The sequence below is a fragment of the Colletotrichum fioriniae genome (assembly GCF_027942845.1).
Source record: "Colletotrichum fioriniae strain IMI 355084 chromosome Unknown scaffold_8, whole genome shotgun sequence".
Taxonomy (NCBI): domain Eukaryota; kingdom Fungi; phylum Ascomycota; class Sordariomycetes; order Glomerellales; family Glomerellaceae; genus Colletotrichum; species Colletotrichum fioriniae.
In genome coordinates, this window is record NW_027076844.1 from 321,838 (window position 1) to 340,633 (window position 18,796).

At 52.2% G+C, this 18,796-nt stretch overlaps 1 protein-coding gene across 1 annotated transcript; it reads left to right on the forward strand.

The window, feature by feature from the left end:
* Positions 1-8,326: 8,326 nt before the first annotated feature.
* Positions 8,327-9,868, forward strand: NDT80 (meiosis-specific transcription factor ndt80; the record flags this gene model as incomplete). Its single annotated transcript, XM_053192377.1, has 1 exon — positions 8,327-9,868. One exon carries the CDS (start codon positions 8,327-8,329, stop codon positions 9,866-9,868), a length of 1,542 nt encoding a protein of 513 aa, XP_053050141.1.
* Between the last annotated feature and the right edge of the window lie 8,928 nt (positions 9,869-18,796).

Consider the following 18,796-nt stretch of genomic DNA (forward strand, 5'->3'; position numbering starts at 1 on the left):
GACAATGTAAGGTAAGCTCAATGCCACCTCAGCATTGTGCCGTACCACATATTACCTTACTATACGCAGTAGATATTGCAGTTGTGAAGATGAAGACTAGGGAGGTACCTTAGGTAAGGTAGGTCGATGCTACCTATGCAGGTTGGGCCGTGTAAATGAGGCACTCTCCCGCTAGCCAATAGAAAGACCCACTTGGCCCTCGATCCATTCACCTGAGGACTCCACTTCTACACCGTACCGTGCGAGGGCCTTGCCGGCCAGTACTGTCGACTCCTTCCCATCCCCACCATCATCTCTCACCTCGTCACCAAATTCAAGACAGTGCAGGCTCTTTTGGCCACCTTGGCCAACGACTGACTATTCATCGACCACACCCACCGGCCATACCACACCACATGTACCTACATGTTTGTTTCCTCCTTTTCTTGAGGGGCTTGAAATGCATGGCTCCTTGCTGACTACTTTCTGTACAGCATTTCATTGATTGCTCGAGCTGGCTCAACATCTCCAACAAGGCACCTAGGACCAAGTCAACGTCGCCCATTTGAACGAGAAAAGCATTCATAATGCCGACACCTGTGTCGTGCATACGTATCCGTACCTAGGTAGCTGGGCCTGCTCGTCAAGCCGAAAGCAAGGAGCCTACGGATAGACGACAATGCAATACTTATGCCGCCCTCAGCTCATTCCACTCACCTCCCAGGTAGGCCATGGATTGCTCGCCAGCCCTGTATCCGTATCCATACCAACACCCAAATGTTCACCTTTTGCGGCTGTTGTGGCTTCTAGATACGAGGCCTGATCCTATCCACCCGAACGCCTGACACAGTTGCGACATAACCTGGATGCCTCAATGGCGCATCGCATTCATCCGCCGACGCACACCAACGAGGTCTAGATACCATTCTTGAAGCAGAGTCTTGCACCCCGCCTAGCCTCTACGGGCAACATCTTCTATTTCCGCGATTCTCCAAATTGCCTGGCACATTTTTGTGTCACCACCCTCGTTGAAACCCCTGTTATGTCCTCATGCATGCCAGACCATCAGCAACAGCAACAACAACATCTTTCTTTCCTAGAGCAAGTCCGCCGTCAAATATTCTGCTACTCAGCCAGTGTCCGCCCACCACTGAGAGGACCCTGGTGTCCGTGATACGTCACATCACACAAGATCTGATCTCTGGAAGCAGGCAAAGGAAGAAACATGGGGAAATGGTGCCTTTTACACTTCCATTTCGCAGGCGACGACGAAGAATCCGGCACATGCTGCTGGAGAAATAAGCTACCTTCAAATCGAGGGCGCATTATGATTTGCATGTCGATGACATGCTGCTGGACACGACAGAGCAATCGTCAGCGCCCCTAACACATCTGCCGTCCCGTCGGTATTAGCAACAGCAGTAGCAGCAGCGGCGGCAGCGTTGAAACGAGCCAAAGAAACGGCCACGCTCCAATTCGAGCGGCCCGATCCGACGTGACTGGACCATCCTCGACCAGCTTCTTTCTAATTAGCCTCGATACATCAGCTTTCGTTTGGTCAAGCTTCGTCTCACGAGTGCTGGCCGTGGCTCTGGCCGTGTACAGCAAAGTGTTCAACGTGCAAACCCTGCCCTGCTGGACTGATTCTTCCCCCCGCGGATATCAGGCCATAAGTCAACCGGCCAGTCCGGTGGCCCAAAAAGACACGGAAACCAGACTTCTGAAACAATGAAGTTGGCTCCATGCCTCATGTATGGTGGCGCGCGCATCAGGTACAATTGTCTAGATCTTTCTGGACTAGTCAACGGGAACCTGCACAAACGACTTGATCAGCTAACGCATTGGCCTACATTGAGCCTGCACTTGTGAACACGAGGTGCAGAGCCTATCTTCCCGACACTAGAATTGACGACCTCAGGCAAAAGATTGGCCGGTCCGCACCATCTTTGGGTCAGTTTGGAATTAGCTTTGCCTGGTTTTCTACCATTCTCGGGTATTGCGACATCCCATTGGATCCCCGCGAAGAGGCACGGCTCAAGTTTGTTCTAATCCTGCATTGTCATGCTTCGGCTCCACGGATGATGAGTTCGGTCTTGCCAGCCTCGGAGAGGCGTTCAGTATTCATTCACTCAAGCCACTAGTCAGAGTAAGCACAGACAACATAAGAACACAGTGGCGTGGAGAGAAATGGTCCGATGGCAACCTGTCAACCAGGTTAAGGCGAAACCCTATTCTCATCGCACGTGTCATGTGGCGAGCCTGTCTCTGCCGGCCGAGACACGTCTTTACAAGTCGAGTCTAATCGTGGTTCATCAGGGCCGATTCTGGGGCAGCTCGAGCGTTGTGCTCATAGACAAGCCACCAAAGGATGCTGGGTCGCATGGGCGGATTTAGGGCCGAAAGCTACGTGGTGGATCTTCAACAAGACCACGACTTTTGCCAAACGTGTCTTTGGTGTGGCTGTAGAAGACGTGAGGCTGCCTCCGCCATCCCCGTCAGCCTAGACTTGAAGTTCTCTGGCTGCATACAATTGTTCCGAACGACACGAGGTCAGAGCTCCTCCAGAACAAATTCGCTACTATCAAGTTTTTTCAGCCAATCCAACGACACTAAACGCAGGGTGTCGGTCGAATCTGAACGTCATGCCAACACCTGAATCTCAATGGCCGGGATTGTCCGCTAAACGCCCAAGGTCTCCTTTCGCGGCGACTGCAAGCTGCCGTTGATAGCCCTCCTCGTTGCCAAGGGCAAAACCTTTCCCTATTTGAAGGGGTTGTTTGTGGCGTTTCATCCAGGCCCTTGATGAACGGGTAGGTGCAGAATTGCTGCATGGAAGGAAAGCTCAGCGAGGCTTGGAAGGCGTCGTCTTCCGCTCACCAACCGAGGGACCTCGACTGACCCGGCTACACGCCGATGCAGGTCAGTAGATCCTCCGCTCCTTGGTTCGAAGAAGACGCCTTGATTTAAGCCTGAATCTATCTGTTGTATCATGTACAGACAGACTATGGCGATGGAAACGTTGCTTGGGCTAAGAGCCTCTAGCCATCAGGCTTGGACGCTTGTCAGCCCGCGGATTGATGAGTGGGATAGCATCATCCTATCTTGATTGCACCCTTAGACACGACCACAAAGACCTGCTTGCCTGAATAGCCCCATGGACCTGGGCCATTGAGAAGCTTGACCAGCAGCAAAGTCGAGTTGTACAGACTCCCACCCCCCTGACCAAAATACCTCGACTTTGGCCCTAGCCGGCTTCCGGTACCTTTGCTTGACGGCTTGGCGATGGGAAGTTTTTCTACCCTGCGCATTCGGTTTACACGCCTGTCATCGTACTCTAGCAAAGGAAGAACCAAAGGCAGGCAAAGCACGTCTTTTCGAGAAGTCGACCGGGGGTTCTGGGAGCTCTCCGCAGTGCCGCGCGACTGAATGTCTCTTTTTGCCGTTGTCTCAGAGACTGCACAACCCATTTGCTGCTCGCGCGCGGAGGCCCCCGACCTACCTCTCCCCGATATTGTATATTGTATCCGTTACACCTTGGGCTTCCAGGACATCGGCCGGACCTCTGCTTGCGAAATCCAGCTCTCTGCTGCTTCTTGGTTTGTGAAACTGTGTCCAGCAGTCAGTCGCAGTTGGAGCCTCCAACCCATCTCTGCCTCTCTGTGCGATCTTGAGCCAGCCACATCTGGGGTTTCTCTGGCAGGGTATATAGATACCTTGCTTCCAAGATCCTGCACTTCTTCGGGCCTCTCGTAGACTCTTCTACTCAGACAACTACATCTCCAGAACAGAGACTCCTTCGACATCACCACTTACAACGAACAGAAGCTACTGGTGTCGACTGCTCGAGTTACTGCACCTTCCTCGCATAAGAGCCTACAATAATTCAGTTCGAAAACCTATCCTATACTCGGACAGACAGGACATTGGCCCACAAGAGTAACATCTGATCAACACGAAAAGTTGGCACACGAGAGAATCGTCATATTGTAAGTGAAACCCCGAAACTCTTCCTCCTTACCCCCTTGTGAACTATCACTAGGTCTCTTTTGCGGGATGCTCCCTCTTCGTAAGTTGTGGGTGACCACCCAGGGCGATTTGCACCGGGGTTCGTTGGCTAGGACCCGTCTTGCCGGTCCCTCCGCGTTAGAACCCGATTCGCCTTGATTGCGGACGGGGACAATCGCTTGCTTGCTGGCCATTGTTGATGAGGCAGCTGGACAATCTGTTGCTGAAAAATACTTGAGAACTAACTTCATGTCAGGTACCTCTAGCAATCTGTCGTGCTCTTCTTTCTGCGAGTAAGTGAGACCGCGTTCTCCGTTGATTACTTAGTGTGGAGGAGGACGACCCAGCTGGACCATTTCCAACTAGGAATGCGCAACCAGATAGGCGGGAAAGACAGCAGCTTGACGTGCGCTGCAAAAGGCAGTCTTGCAATCCGCGGAGAGGATTTGTCAATGGCTACGGCACAGCGCGAACGGCGTGATGCTGTTCTTGCCCTACCCATGGATCAACGGCGGTGTCTCTGACACGATCGATCGATCATGCTGGAGCAGTGCAAGATGCGCTCATGGGTCAAAAAGAAACGGCCACGTTTGTTTCTGACAGAGACGCAAGTTGGGTCCGTTGCTGACTGCAGAATCGAATTGGTTAGGTCAAGCAGGATAAAGAGCTGCACGCAACCCCTTGGCATGACAGGGGCACTCTTGGAGAGTCAACCGGTGAGTATTGAAGCCCCGTAAGCCCGCGTGGAGTCTTGGAAAGAGTTCTTTCGAGTCTGTTCTTGGAGCCGAACGAAGACGAAGAGGCAGAACAGTCAACGAGAATCGCAGCAAAACAAGCCAGTACCTGCCGAATATCTGAGAGGGAAAAGCAGCAAAAACGAGCCAGTGGAAGAAGATTGGGCGAGTTGTTGGCTGTGTTGGTGGCATGGTTGGGTTGGGTTGGTTGGGAATGGAACCAGGATGAGTGTTAGTACTGGGAACATTGTGTGCTGACAGTTGCGGTGTCGAAACAGAGGATCGAGGAACTGGGGCGACGAGAGCGCTGTTCCAGCGCCAGCACAAGCACCAGCGCCAGCATCAGCACCAGATCACCGCCCCTCTACTACGGCACGACACCCCTCGTGGCCGGCACGGACGACCGTCGTATGAATCCTCAACAGTTACCAAAGGTACCGTATTATCCGTCATCCTATTTCTCCCCCCGCCCTTCCCTTTCGAAATCCCTCCCTTTTTCGCGGCTCGCTTGCTTCCCTTTAGGCTTATCCAAGGAGGGGGACTCGTTATGGATACAATGTTCCTATCCTGGTTGGCCTGCCTTACCTGATCGAACAACCACAACAGCCCCCTGCAATGTCACTTTTACGCTTCGTTCCCGAGCCCTTTCCCTTCCGTTCCCTTCTTTCCCTCCCATTTTCTTTGCATTGGATCGCAACGGACGCTGTGCCCTACGGTTACTCCGTACCCGGAAATCGAAAATCGACTGGAGCAACAATTGCGGCGGATACTGCAACATACCAACAACAATAACAACAATGGACCGGCATGTTCACCAACTTTGATTGATTAAATCGGCCAGGAACCCGTCCATCGGTCGGCGGATGGGGTCGGATCTGCTGCACAGCTACCTACCTACCTACCTAGCTCCTCAGCAGCACAGTTACGATTACGATCCGGCACAAATTAGCATTATCGGCAAGACGAGACATTGCAAGACAAGACATTTTACGCACAGGACAAGACGGGCGAGACAGACGCGCAGGAAACCAACAACGCCTTCAACGGGTGGCGCAGGCAAGGAAGGGCGGGCGAGTCGAGGGCTGGTCCACGCCCAGATCCACGTTCCTAGCCACGTCCCGACGGCCTGATCCTGTCCCGAAGTACGGACAGGCAAGGAAGCGGGCCGAGTGAGGCTTCGCGAAAAGGTGCGTACGCGATTTGGCCCTAATTGCTTTTTCCAATGTCTCTCCTGCCTTGCACACATTCGTCGACGGCACTTTGAGTTCGTCTTGTTTCTCATTTTTCTTCCCTCTCGCCATCTCAAATCACCTGCCTCCCCTTGGAATTACATTCGGACCAGACAGAGCAAGAGGAAGAAGAAAAAAAGCAAGAAAAAAAAGAACTAGGTCGAGGGAAGAGAGCAGACCAATGCAGCAGAACAGAGCACATTTGGGCGTCCATTCAGGACGACCAACATGCATGCAATTGTTCGAGTCGCATGCTTTTGTGCTTTATTCGTTTCCTTGCTCTTTCTCACACTCTCTCGCTCTCTTTTGGGGTCTTGAACTTCCCATAGGCCCATCTAATGGGACGAGGAACACAAGACTCGGAGACGATTGGTACTACCACCAATACCACCACCACTACCACCACCATCAATGCCTTGTGCCCCCGACACTCAAATGGCGCGCTGCTGGGGAGGGGGCATCGCGGTGCCTCGCACTCATTCACTCACTCACTCCTGGGTCGATGTGAGGTGTGCCAGCCGGGCGTGTGAGCTTGAGAGGGAGATGTGAGCATGCAGATAAGTGTGTGTATGTGTGTGTGTGTGTGTGTGTGTGTGTGTGTCTGCTCTGCAAGACTTATCACTTTGGCCTGTCGGCAGGCTCGCTCATCTGCAAGTCATGCAAGCAAGTACACTGTGGTGCCTGATGGTACTGGATTGTACCGTGTCTTTCCCATGTTGCCTCCTCTCTTCGCCTCTCTCTTTCTCTATTACGCTCTCTCACTCTCACTCTCACTCTCACTCGCCCACACACATACACCCACACACCACACGCACACGTACACGCACCACACGCCTTCCCTCTCACTCTCTTTCCCTCTGTCTCTGTCTGTCTCCGTGTCTCTTAGCCTCTCTTTCTTTCACTCACTCACACACACACACACACTCTCTCTCTCTCTTTCTCCCTTCCCCTGCTGCTGTCTCCCTCTTCCCCTTCCGCTGCTGCTTCCGCTGCCGTTGCTCTTCTGCCGCCGCTGCATCCACCGTGTCTCCTCATCGGTCGGGCTCATCGAGACCGACCAGGCCCAGACCGGTCAACTCCAATACCAGCACCCACCCCCTCCCTCTTCTATCTCATTCTCAAGCTAGTCCATCGCATGTTACCTCCTTGTGGGAAGATGTCTCTCTTTGGCACGCCCAGCTAACTATCGCCCATGGTTGCGCCGCAGGTCACTCGCTTTCCCCCTCTGTCTGCTTGTCTGTGGCGGATCAAGCCTAAGGCGTCTCGCCCCCGCAACACCCACACAGCTCCCCCCCGGCTACTACTCCAGCAACGGCACAGCATCCAAATCAATTTGCGAGATCTCCTTCTTATTCCAATCATCTTCATTCTTCCAAGAAAGAAGAAAGGCTATGATCTAACAAGTGTTGCCATCCAAACAGGAGTTCGAACCGTCGACAGGCTATGATTACCTTGACATGCAAGCAGCTTCGAGCAATGACATGCGGTACGTAAACTTCTCCTTGATTTTGATCTCCACTCCTGCCCGGTCCTTGTCTTGACATGGCTTCTGCTTCTTTCTCGGGACTGTAGGACTGCGGTGCTGCGATGTGCAGGCCTGGTCGGTTATGGCTTTCTTCAGGGTATCCAGTCACTCGCAGCCCTGGTCAGAATTCCACCATCGACTTGGCAATCGTACTCCTCGCTCTGCGAGCCCTACTAAAGATGTAGACTCTTTGGCTCGAATTCTTCTCTTCTGATCGGTTCTCGGCTCAGCGTCTAAGTTTGGCGTGCCTTGGACGCGGAAAAGACGTATGCAGAGACAAGGGGATCTGATCTTTGCAGCGGCGGAGGATGGACAGGCGTGGGTAGCTGCCTTCTGGCAACCAACGTGCGACTGAAAATCCGCAGGCGTTCCCGCCTATCGCAGCGAGATGGTTGTGCGTCCTCGCATGACCCGATCCTGTATCCGCTGGCCGTTGTGCAACACGCTGCTGGCAGTACGACGAGTTGGTAGTACTGACACTGTGTCTCGCATGCGGACGCGGTACAGCAGTTGTCGTGCCAGGCTCCAACCTTTTTGCTCTGTACAAGCCTCTTCTTTCGGGGAACCACTTGGGCTGACGAGAACATCAGATACGAACACAACGCCAGTGCTTCTCTGTCGACGATCGAAGGCCCGCCACAACAGTCGACACTCTTAAACCTGTTCAATCCACCTATAAGCAACACCACTCCGTACTCCGCTGACGGCGGCTTCTACCATCCGGCCACCTCCCACGTCTACCCCAGCCTGGACGTCGTCAGGCCTCGCCTGGGTTCAAAGTAGGTCGCACACTGTTGCCCCCCTCCGACACGCTACCAGATGGAATCGATCCTATCCTGTCAAGATAGAAAAACATGGTCAAACTCAAAGACTTACTTGACAGTAGCACCTCTTCAACGGGCATGGCACATGCCCGCCGCTCCACAGCATTACCCCATCCTGGCACACACATCAGCACGCGAGACCAGTATTCTCCAGCGACGCCATCCTTCAGGAGGGTGTCGGAGCACCAACCTAGATCTCCATCGTATCCAACTGCTCTACGCCGTCACCCCATCTCGCCAACTTCCAGCCCCATTACCGGATTCACGGCGCCCACGGCTCTGAGGATGGACTCCGGTCACTACCCTTCGTCCTCCTCGAGGGCACAGGCGAGCGTGCCTCCGCTGGGCAACATTAACCCCCTCGGCATCCTCCAATACACTGACGGAAGCATGGGGCAAGTCAAGATTGACATACAAGGCAACATTGACAAGGGCTTCTTTCAGTCTGAAGGAGACTGGACCTGCTACAGGAGGAACTACTTTTCTTGTATCTGCTCCTTCGGCCTGACCCCGCACTATCCTGGCCAGGGTCTACAGTTCACACCGCAAGGCTCGACACAGCCGTACTCAGTTCTCGGTTTCGCCATGTCCATCTCGGCCGTTGTTGCTGAGAATGATACCCACGTTATCGACCTCGTACAGCATACGCCCAAGAGAGACAAAGGTCCTGTCGAGAAGCCCGGCAAAGTGCGCCTCCACCCAAAACATCCTCAGATGTCACATCCTCTCGGCCTCTACTCCCACGATACCGCGATGGGAGGTTCGTCAAGACTAGGCGGCTATGACGCTCCAGGAGGATTCGTTGGTCAACAGGGTGGCGGTGACTCGTACCAGACAGAACACACATTTGAGCGCATCCAATTCAAGCAGGCTACAGCAAACAACGGGAAGAGGCGAGCTGCCCAACAATACTATCACCTTCTGATCGAGTTGTGGGCCGATGTGGGATCGCAAGGCCCGGACAATTATGTGCGGGTCGCTTATCGAAAGTCGGCCAAGATGATTGTACGTGGCCGGTCGCCAGGACACTACCAGAGCGAGAGGCGCGCCAGCACAAGCAGCGGGCCAGGAGGCTCGGGCGGGAGTTTCACCGGCTACCCCAACAACCAGATCATCGGTCCCGACTTTGGGTCCGCAGGTGCGATGGTGGGAAGTGGATACGGGGGAGGCTTTGACTCCCGGGGAAGCGCTCATTACGGGTCGACACGGCACCATCCCGAACTCGAAACCATGCTGCCACCGGAAGACGCCAAAGCCATTGAGACGACGAAGGAATACCAGTATTATCCGGGTCATATTTACGATACAAGCGATGCCAGGGGCGGCGTGGAAATGTTCACCCATAGTCGACACGCGCAGGACAACTTGGTACCGCACATGACGCCAACCTACGACCCACTTCACGACAGAGTCAAGCGGGATCCCGAGGTGGCGATGTTGCCGAGCATTTTCCAACCTGGGGCACTTATGTCGAACCCGAGGTGCGGTCCTTTTGACGGCAAGCCGACGTCGGGTGGGTACTACCCAACCATGGTGCCTCCATCCGGTGTTAATGTCTCCAACATGACATGAAGAGACATCAACATGAGCAATTTCCGCGAACACCAAGGCCGCCATGGTGGATCGCGGTCTGTACAATGACGAACCCCGCGGCGGTTGGGACCACTAGCAGAAAGTGGGCAAACCGTTTATCAGCAAACAGCAGTTCTTCTTTCGGATCCTCTTCTTCTGTTTTTGTTTTCCGAGGAAATAATGAAAAATTTGGCATAAACACGAAGGTGAGATTCTGGCGTATGGGAGCAACACAGGCATCAGGAACACCACTCGATACCCGAACGAGACTGAATGCATTGTTGACATTGAGCAAGCACAACATGGGTTGGGGGAAAAAACAAAACAAAGGGATCACGGCGAATTGGCGCGCGGAAAAGAGAAAGATAATTGTTGGTTTGAAATGGGATCGAGGGAAATTTGCCCCCAGCACACACCGACATTGAAACATCTTGGGAAGGAAAAGTTTGGGGGGAAAAAAAATATTGTCGGCCAGGGGGCCAGGGGGGGACAGGGTGAACGACAGACATTGTTAGGGATACCCGCCGCGCATTTTTATTTTTATTTTTTGGGATTTTTGTTCTCTATTTTGTTTCCCCTTCATGTTTGGGATTTCCTTCGTCCACGGCTCCTTCTCTATTGTAACCCTACCCCCCTACCCCCTCCTCTTTCTGAAAGGCCATGCAGTGTTGTAATAATGTGAGGATAAGGAACATTCGCTTCAACAAAGACAAAGTTTATTTTTTCCTATCGAGTCGGACATTGAATGGAGAGAAAGATACCACGGCATGATGGGACATGGATGTACGGGGAGGTGGAAAGGACGATGGCATACGAAGTTCCAAGGCGGAACGGACTAAGATAGTTTCTTCTGGGAGGGCCAGGTACTGGGGAAGCAGCGGCGGGTGCCAATGCCAGGTACTTGGTTTGTTTATTCTTTTTGGGGGATCAATCGCGGCAACTCTACCTTTAAAGCTACTGACCCTTCCACATACTCTTGTCCTTTGCGGCGAAATTCTGACATTGTTATCCACCCCCCCAAACATGATGCCTTGAAGTGCTCTATATGTTCCTCTATCAAGTTGCCCTGTGCCGCATATGAATGAGGCCCAAATGTATTGTCTGCTACAGCATTCTGACTGGACAGAGTGCGAAACGTCTCTTTGTTCGTCTTTGAAGAAATCCGACGACGGGTATGGCTGAAATGTGACGAGACGCGCAGCCGCGTAGATGGGAAGGAAAGGCTGGGCTGGGCACAGTCCGAGGGGGATGATAGTGGGATTGTGGGTGGATGGAAGGAAGGGTGGGGGAGAAGCATCCCACCCTGTTACCTTCTTCCCTCCCCTTGTCAAGTGCCAGAGAGAATTAGGAAAATGCAAGGTAAAAAAAAGGCAAGCAAACTTGGAATTTTTTGCGACTTGCCTGCCCTTTCGCTTTACCGGTACCCCCTACCCCTGCACGAGCTGCACGAGCTGCCTCTGTCGGCTTGGCCCGGATATCGTAGCCAGCCCTTGTTAATTTCCACCCAATATGAGTCCTTCACCTACCCGATGGCTGGCAGGCAGGTCTGGTATTGGGGGGGGTGTGGTGGTGTTTAGTTTGGCACATTCACGGGTTCGTGGGTGGTGTGGTGGGTTTCACGAGGGGGGCAGGGCAGGGGATGATTGGGGGGAGGGGGGGGATGAAAAAGGGCCTTGTTTGGGGTCAAGACTGTCGTGAGGTCCCGCAGATTGCAGAATTGTCTCTTTTCTCTCATTCAAGGGGGGGAAGGGATGGTTCCATTGGGCCTTCTGCCACATGTCTTATGCGAACCAGTAAGAGGACGAGGAACTGGGGGAAAGGATACGGAGAGATAAAGTCGACGAGAAGCGGGAGAGGGTGGAAAAGAGGGTACAGGAGAGGATGGAAAGACAAGAGTTGCAGGAAGAGTGTAGGTAATTGTTTGTGCAAAAAGCAAGGTAAGCAAAATTAGTCGCTGAGAAAGGAAAAGAGGTTGAATTCCCGCTGGTATGGTTCTATACGAACCTTGTCGGAACACAGCATGAACGACGGGAAGACGGTCAGGAGAGAGTTGTTCAGGCGCTCTGCTATTTTGGAGAGGGTGGGCAGACGGGATCGTGGACTTTGCAAACCTGTTGGCTGTAAATGAGAAGGGGCTTCCAGGTTGGGAGGGCTTGGGAGGGATGGGGGAATGATGAGAGAATTTCAGCGATGGTGATGTCGGAAGCCTTTGGTTCATGCGCGTGAGCGGGAGACGCCGACGGGTGCATGCGGATCGAGTTAGGTGGTTAACTACCTTACTTCTAAGGAGGTGGGAGCACTTTGTTTTAGGGGGCAGTGAGTGGGAGAAGATGTTTTCTTTTTTGGGCCCTGTTAGTCCCGATCTGCTGGATCGGTTGTTTGGGCTTCCCGGGCTGTGCAAAAGACGCGGCAACCCGATTGATGTTGGGAGATATGCATGTGTGCGTATTTTGGGTGACGAAAAGAGGCTTGTTCCCATCGGATGGTTGGTTGGGTGGATTTGTCGCACAGCGTCAGTTGCGTTCTTTGGCGCCTACCCTGTGATCATCTTTCTGTGATCCGAGGGGGGCTGTGTCATTGTGATCGGATGAGGGCCCCAAGGTCCCAGTCGTATGGGTGCATGTAGATGGCAGAAGTTGGATGAATGGTGACTGATATCTTATTCGGTCTGACGTGATAGGATTGATAAAGTGTGACGAAGGGGAAAGCAAGCCCATCTCATGTCCATAAGGTACGCAGTAATAGAGCCCGGATTAAGAAATACAAGTCCGGTGCACAAAGTACGTACACAGTACCTTAGGTAAGACGGAGAAGGTGGAGTACGGAGTACCTTAAAGTAAAGTGATTGAGAGGCAGGCAGGGTATATGAGTGACGGGCTTAGGTAAGGAAAGCAACGGTCGGAATGACCCGCGGTTGGCAATTGTGGGAACCCTAAAGGACACAGATGGCGGTATGCACGACCCGAAGCGCTGGAAAGTGGCAATCTCGGCTGATGCCTCTTGTTACCAAATCCATATTATTACGATGAGGTTGGCTTTGCCCATTGTTCGATTGATGGGCAAATGGAGGCAGGTACAAAACGGTAAGACGAAGGCGGAACGAGAAGGTTGAAATTCGACGTCCTGTACTCCGTACCTCTGCTACTCTTGGGGGTACAGAACCCGTCATCGTGAGGTACCGGTAGGTAGGCGCGACGATTGGAAGTAGGCCCAGGTTTGGCAGGCGACGCGATGAAAGGGTGCGCTCGAACACGGAGGTCATGTCCGAAAATGCACGACTCGTCTTATTCGCCATCGAATCTTTGGAGGCTGCTTCTCGCCGGTGCTTACCTCGATGAATGCTCGCTTACCAATGCTCCCCTGTTATTTCCTTCCAAAAGCTCATCGTTGCTTCCCGGGCAGCCTCAGCTAAGGTAGCTGTTACCTTACCTAAGATCAGATCATGGATGCAGGCACGTTTGGTGGTTGGTGCTATGCGCATTTTTACTTGGGAAGGAACTCCACAACTTTTTTGGATTGATGTCCAATTAAGGTTTTTGAGTGACATTCTGTGGAGAGAGGGGAGGAAGGAGCTTAGCTAGGAAACTTCGAGTTACTTTTTTTGGTTTGAGTCTAGGGGGGGGATGGGAAAGGCAGCTTCCGCGGGCGGGCAGAAAAAGAAGAAAGGATAAACTAAAAGGCGCGCACAAGTGGCAGAAATGGGCTTGGCTTACCTACTTAGTCTTGGATCTCCGAGACCACTGGCCTTATTAGCCTTGTCCCTGTTGGACTTAGTACCATGGGCCTGACTGTGGTGGGGGGAGACCGGGAGAGCACCTCCAGAAAGAGACGGGAGGGATACCTAGACTACCTTAGAGGTGGGCGGCCGGAGAGGGGGCCCCCGGAGGAATCTCCGCTAAGTGATTTGAGAGGCAGAAAATGTCTTAAGATATCAATCATTGCGGGCTTTCAATCCCCGCATGCCATCTTTTTGTCTCTCGCTTTCGACCTGTCTCACGCTTCGCCCCTCGAAAGGCCTCCAACCCTACGCGGACGAGTCAGAGGTTTTGTATTGCATAAAACAGGTGACAGTGGGGGAAAAGAATGCACAAGAGATAGCACAGGATAGCATGTCACTCCGTGTTTTGCAACTTCCAGGTTGTTCCGTTCCTGGGCATGAGGGGGCTAGCAACTACCCTACCTTACCTTAGTTTACCTTAGGTTGCTTACCTACCTTAGGTAGGAGCCTACCACCTTGGCTGGGTCCAGACCCTGTGCGCGCTTGGCTCCAGCGACGGCGCCCCATGGCGGGGGACAACCTTCTCAGCCCGGCATATCTCGTAAGTGCGGCCGCTTTCAGCCAGATTAGCTTTTGTTGAAAATGCCACGGCTTGTTCCGTCTTTGATCTACGTACGTTCAGCTTACTCGGCTAATAATCAGCCCTGGCTTGTAAGAATTCCAGAAAAGACACGTCGTCGAGTATCGGCGAAATCTGGACAGGAAAGTGGATGGGACGAACGGCGCGCTAGGGTGCTGGACAGGGGGCAGGGTGCAGGGTGCAGGGTGCACAGTGCGCGATCCGGTGCTGGTGGGCGTCCATCAGACGGGAAGGTATGGTCGGCCCGGGTGCGGGGTACCCTTCACCGAACACCGAAGGGATGGCCCGATGACAAAGATTGCACCTTACTTACCACCTCAAGGTACCCTACCCTACCTCATGTCACTTGCTACCTGCCATGAGCCCAGACTCCATCTCGGACTCTGACACCTTGCCTAAGGTACCTGGCCTATTTCATCTACACTACCTACTCAACACCAGCCTTCTAATCTCCTTCTTCCCTGGCCATAAGCCACCCTTCTCGATATCAGCCACCATCTCACACTTTTACATCCAGAAATTGGACCTCAACGTGGTTGTAAACGGAATGTCGACTTCGATCTCAGACCCTTTCAAAGCGTCATAGATTTCATACCCTTGTTCCATGGTATGTCACCTCCCTTTCCCTACGTCTTACTTCCAGCCTTGCCCCTGTCTCGGCAATATCATCCTGCTGCTACATTATTCGTCCTCTCCCGGCTAACGGTCTCAGTGTCGGATGTCATCGTATACTCGCTGTGATCTCACCGCTGAATACATCGCCAAAATTCCCCAATTGAGCAGGGCATTCCAGCTCCAGCTGGCAACAACACTCCCACAGCCCGCCTCTCGTCAGCGTCTACTTTCTCAGTAGTAAGCAACTCAACTCGCCCCCATCTACATGTTACTGAAGCCAGGGCTGGCGTTGTACAAACTTTCAATCTTCCTCAGCCTTACGGATATTCTTAGAGATCCTCCCATCTAACCCCTCTAAAGCCGGCACGTTCGCGCTTCACGGCTCCTGGAAAGAATGGGACACTATCCCCCCCTACGTCTTACTACATGCAGATCACAACTTCTGGATTCCTTCACCACGCCGTCATCCGCTGACATGGTGACATGGTACCGACGGCAGGATGGTCACCATTCCTTCTTCTCAGCTGGCATTGCCCACAGTGCCACCCTCTGGCCCTAACCTTTCACGAAACCCACAAAGTCCGGCCACGCGTCTTGCAGCCAGCGGTAAACGCTTCCGCAAACGAGCTGGGCAGACCTGAACTGCCGCCACACTGTGCCTAGAGCGATTTCCCTTGCCAAGCTACCTCCCGTTCCGTTCCTTGAGCGTCGTTAGCTTGTGGTGTTCATTCGAGTTCCGGCGCTTTTCAGGCGCCTGTCGTTCCTCGAATGTCACCATCATTCTTGGCAAGAATTAAAGCTTCAGCTTCAGGGATTTGCCGCATAATCCCTGAGAATCTCAGAGCCAGATCCCTGCATCGCACAATTGCACCGAATCTGCGAATGATGCTGCTTTCTGATCATCAGAGTATACAGGACCTTCCTACTGGGTGCCTCTTCCGGTGATCTGTCTGATCTATTCCATCACCGCATGATATGCCGTTTTCCCCAGGAGCCACCAACGATACGAGGCCCCTCGTGACAATTTTTCTCAGTCGAGTGTCGCTGCGCATCGTTGAAGCCGAGTGGCTTTACGCGTAAAATACGAACATTCAAGGGGACAGCCACTCTTACGGTCTAGGCATGTTCAAATGGGGCGGCAGGGATGGTGGCTGATTACGATCTCGTCGGGCCGAGGGGTGCACAACAGCGGGCATTTACGGCCTGCGTCATGAATTGCTCACTCGGATTTGATGCCCTACTGGCAATAGCCCCGTTCCTCTTTTCTTTTTCCATGCCCTCCTACGGGCTTACCTAGGGCCGAGGATGGAAAACGTCTTCCCACTCGTTTCTCGTTCCCGTTCCTAGGTATCCCTTTTGCCGAAGAATGCAACGTCTCTGTGGCTGGTTCACAGCTGGGAGTGAGGTGGGTGGTGACCAAGGAAAAACAACGCCATGTGGCTTGCGGGTTGCCGGCTTCCTGTTTTGAGGGGCTTCGGGTCCCCATCATGAGATTTCGTGACGGCATGAGAGTCTCACTGTCATCTGCGCGAATGTGGGTCTCCAACCGCGGTGTCTCAGTCCCTCATCCCTTGTCCCTGGCAATGGGAAGGAGGACAAGACTCACTCTTTGCTCTAGTGTCTCAGGGGAAATCAGGGGACCCAAAAGGGGGTAGTTCATCACCTGTCCTTTCAGTTCATCACGGGAATGTGGTCAGATGCCTCGGAATACCTAAACATCGGCTGTTGTGTTTCCGCGAGAGGGGGCTACTAGTTGATGAGCAGCTATGGTGTCAAGAGTCAAGGCTGAACGGGTGATACTATCACTTTATCATCGCCGCTCGAGAGCCTATGGGGAGACGTCATGCTTCTTGGGGAGCTTCCAGCCTCGTTATATTCTACTCTTGTTATAGTGGGCTATCTCGGCTCCGAGGGTATCGGATCGGTATTGATGTGTTGCCGAGGCTTTGTCGAGGCTTTTTATGGATCTTTGGAGATGGCGGAAGCTTCTTTCAAGCTTGTCTGTTGTAAATGACACGCTTACTTGTATGAGGTTGAGCTTCACATGGATAAATACTTTGATCAAATTATTTGCAAGGAACTGCGTCCATTGTTACTATGGAATTCGGAGTGGGTTTCTTGAGAAAAGCCTTGAGAAGATATGCGAGGACCGAGTAAATCTGGAGGCAGCCGAAATGTGCATGGTCCCAATTACATGGGCTAGAGATCGTTACGATGTAGCAGTTGAGCCTGGAAAGTTAGAGGTGTCTGGCTAAAAAAAGAAAAAGCGTCGGCTCAGTCAACCTCCAGGATTATCTCTTTGCACCTTCTTTTTATTGACATAGAATAATCCATACACAGATTGGCAGAGTTCTTGAAAACAATGCCTATTGAAGATCAAATAAAAACACACACTCAATATACGCAAGTCAAGTCGTAGATACATCAAGAGCTGAACGAGGACAGGTAGTCATGATGTAGCCACGTAGTATTCCCAAGGTTTCCAAAGGTGAACCTGTAGATAGATAGGTATCTTGACTGCCATGTATGGATTGCATTCCCCTTCACACCATCGAATTAGATATCGCGGTAATATGGACTCGTCTGACCTTGACAAGAGGCCTGTCTACCATTTGATATCATTACCTACTTGGGTCCTCGATGTTGGTTTATAGGGTGGAAAGCCGGGCCACGTCAAGTTTGCTTCTAGCAAGACGTCTCACCATTGCTAATGTGATCGAGAGCTTATGACAGTCCTCCCTGGACTCTCCGTCGTTGCGTCTCTAGCTAGATTTTAGTAAATTCGTCTTCAAGAGGCTTCGAAAACATATATGAGAACTGAGAGACTCATACGTTCATGATACTGTCAAAGAGGGGGGTGGAGGGGGGCCAGTACCAACAAACCACGTGATGTTCTCAAGTCTTTTGTCTCAACTCAGCAAAAGTTTCAGTCGAATCACTCCATTCATCTTGTCGAGAGGCTAGACGACATTCGAAAAGGTAAATATTGGCAGACACGATATGCCGAGATCGTCCACGATAGTAGTCAATATATAGGTATTGGGAACAACTTGACTCGGAATTTGATTTCTTGCTGCTGCTACATTGACAAGCAGAGCATCAATCCGGGGAAGCCGAGAGATCAGAGCCTAAACCAGGATCTTGACAAGTTATAAAGAACTTGTTCGTAATTATCAGGAACCTTAGGGGGAAGTTTCAGGATGCCTGATGTATGACTGTCAAACTCTTCGAAACAATTTTACGCGATACCCCGGCTATATGGGCTCTCTCCAGAGCATGCTAGACGACGGTCTATAAGCCTCTCTGGCACCAGGGTGGGTTGATAAGACCACCCAAGTCTCGGAGAGCTGTGAATATGACTACATCTGCACATTCACGGGTCTTGTTAGACCAGCAACCCCCTCTATCCTACGGTTCTCAATCCCCTCTGACTGAATATCTGAGAATGCCTCAAGTTCAGTATTGTTGACCACATGAACCAATAATCCTATGGGCAAGGTAGAGAGGGACAATTCATTAATTGACGTCCGGACTATTGCCTGTGATAAGGAGCCATGGGTGTTGATGTTTGCCCAAAGAGACACTACGAGCTCTGAAGCCTTCATCTCCATCGCTTCAATGTGACTACTATACATACCGGTACTTCTTTCGTGGTATGAGAAATGTGGATTGAGAATGTTCATTCCATCGTGGTTCGTATATTCCTGGTCTTTCCTATGAGCGAGTATGAGGAGATAGCGACCTGCTTTCTACAACCGCTCTCTATGACTGTATTCTGGAGAAGAAGCTAGAGGTTGTCCTCGATATACTCCCCCATAATGAATACCGAGGGCTTTGGAGATGGAGTGAAATATCCTGTGTGTTTGTTGAGACACCGACGCTTGTAGTTTGCTCATCATGTTCGTTTACCGCGAATCGATACTTACCATCATGGGAGCTGGCGCCGGTTCACCTG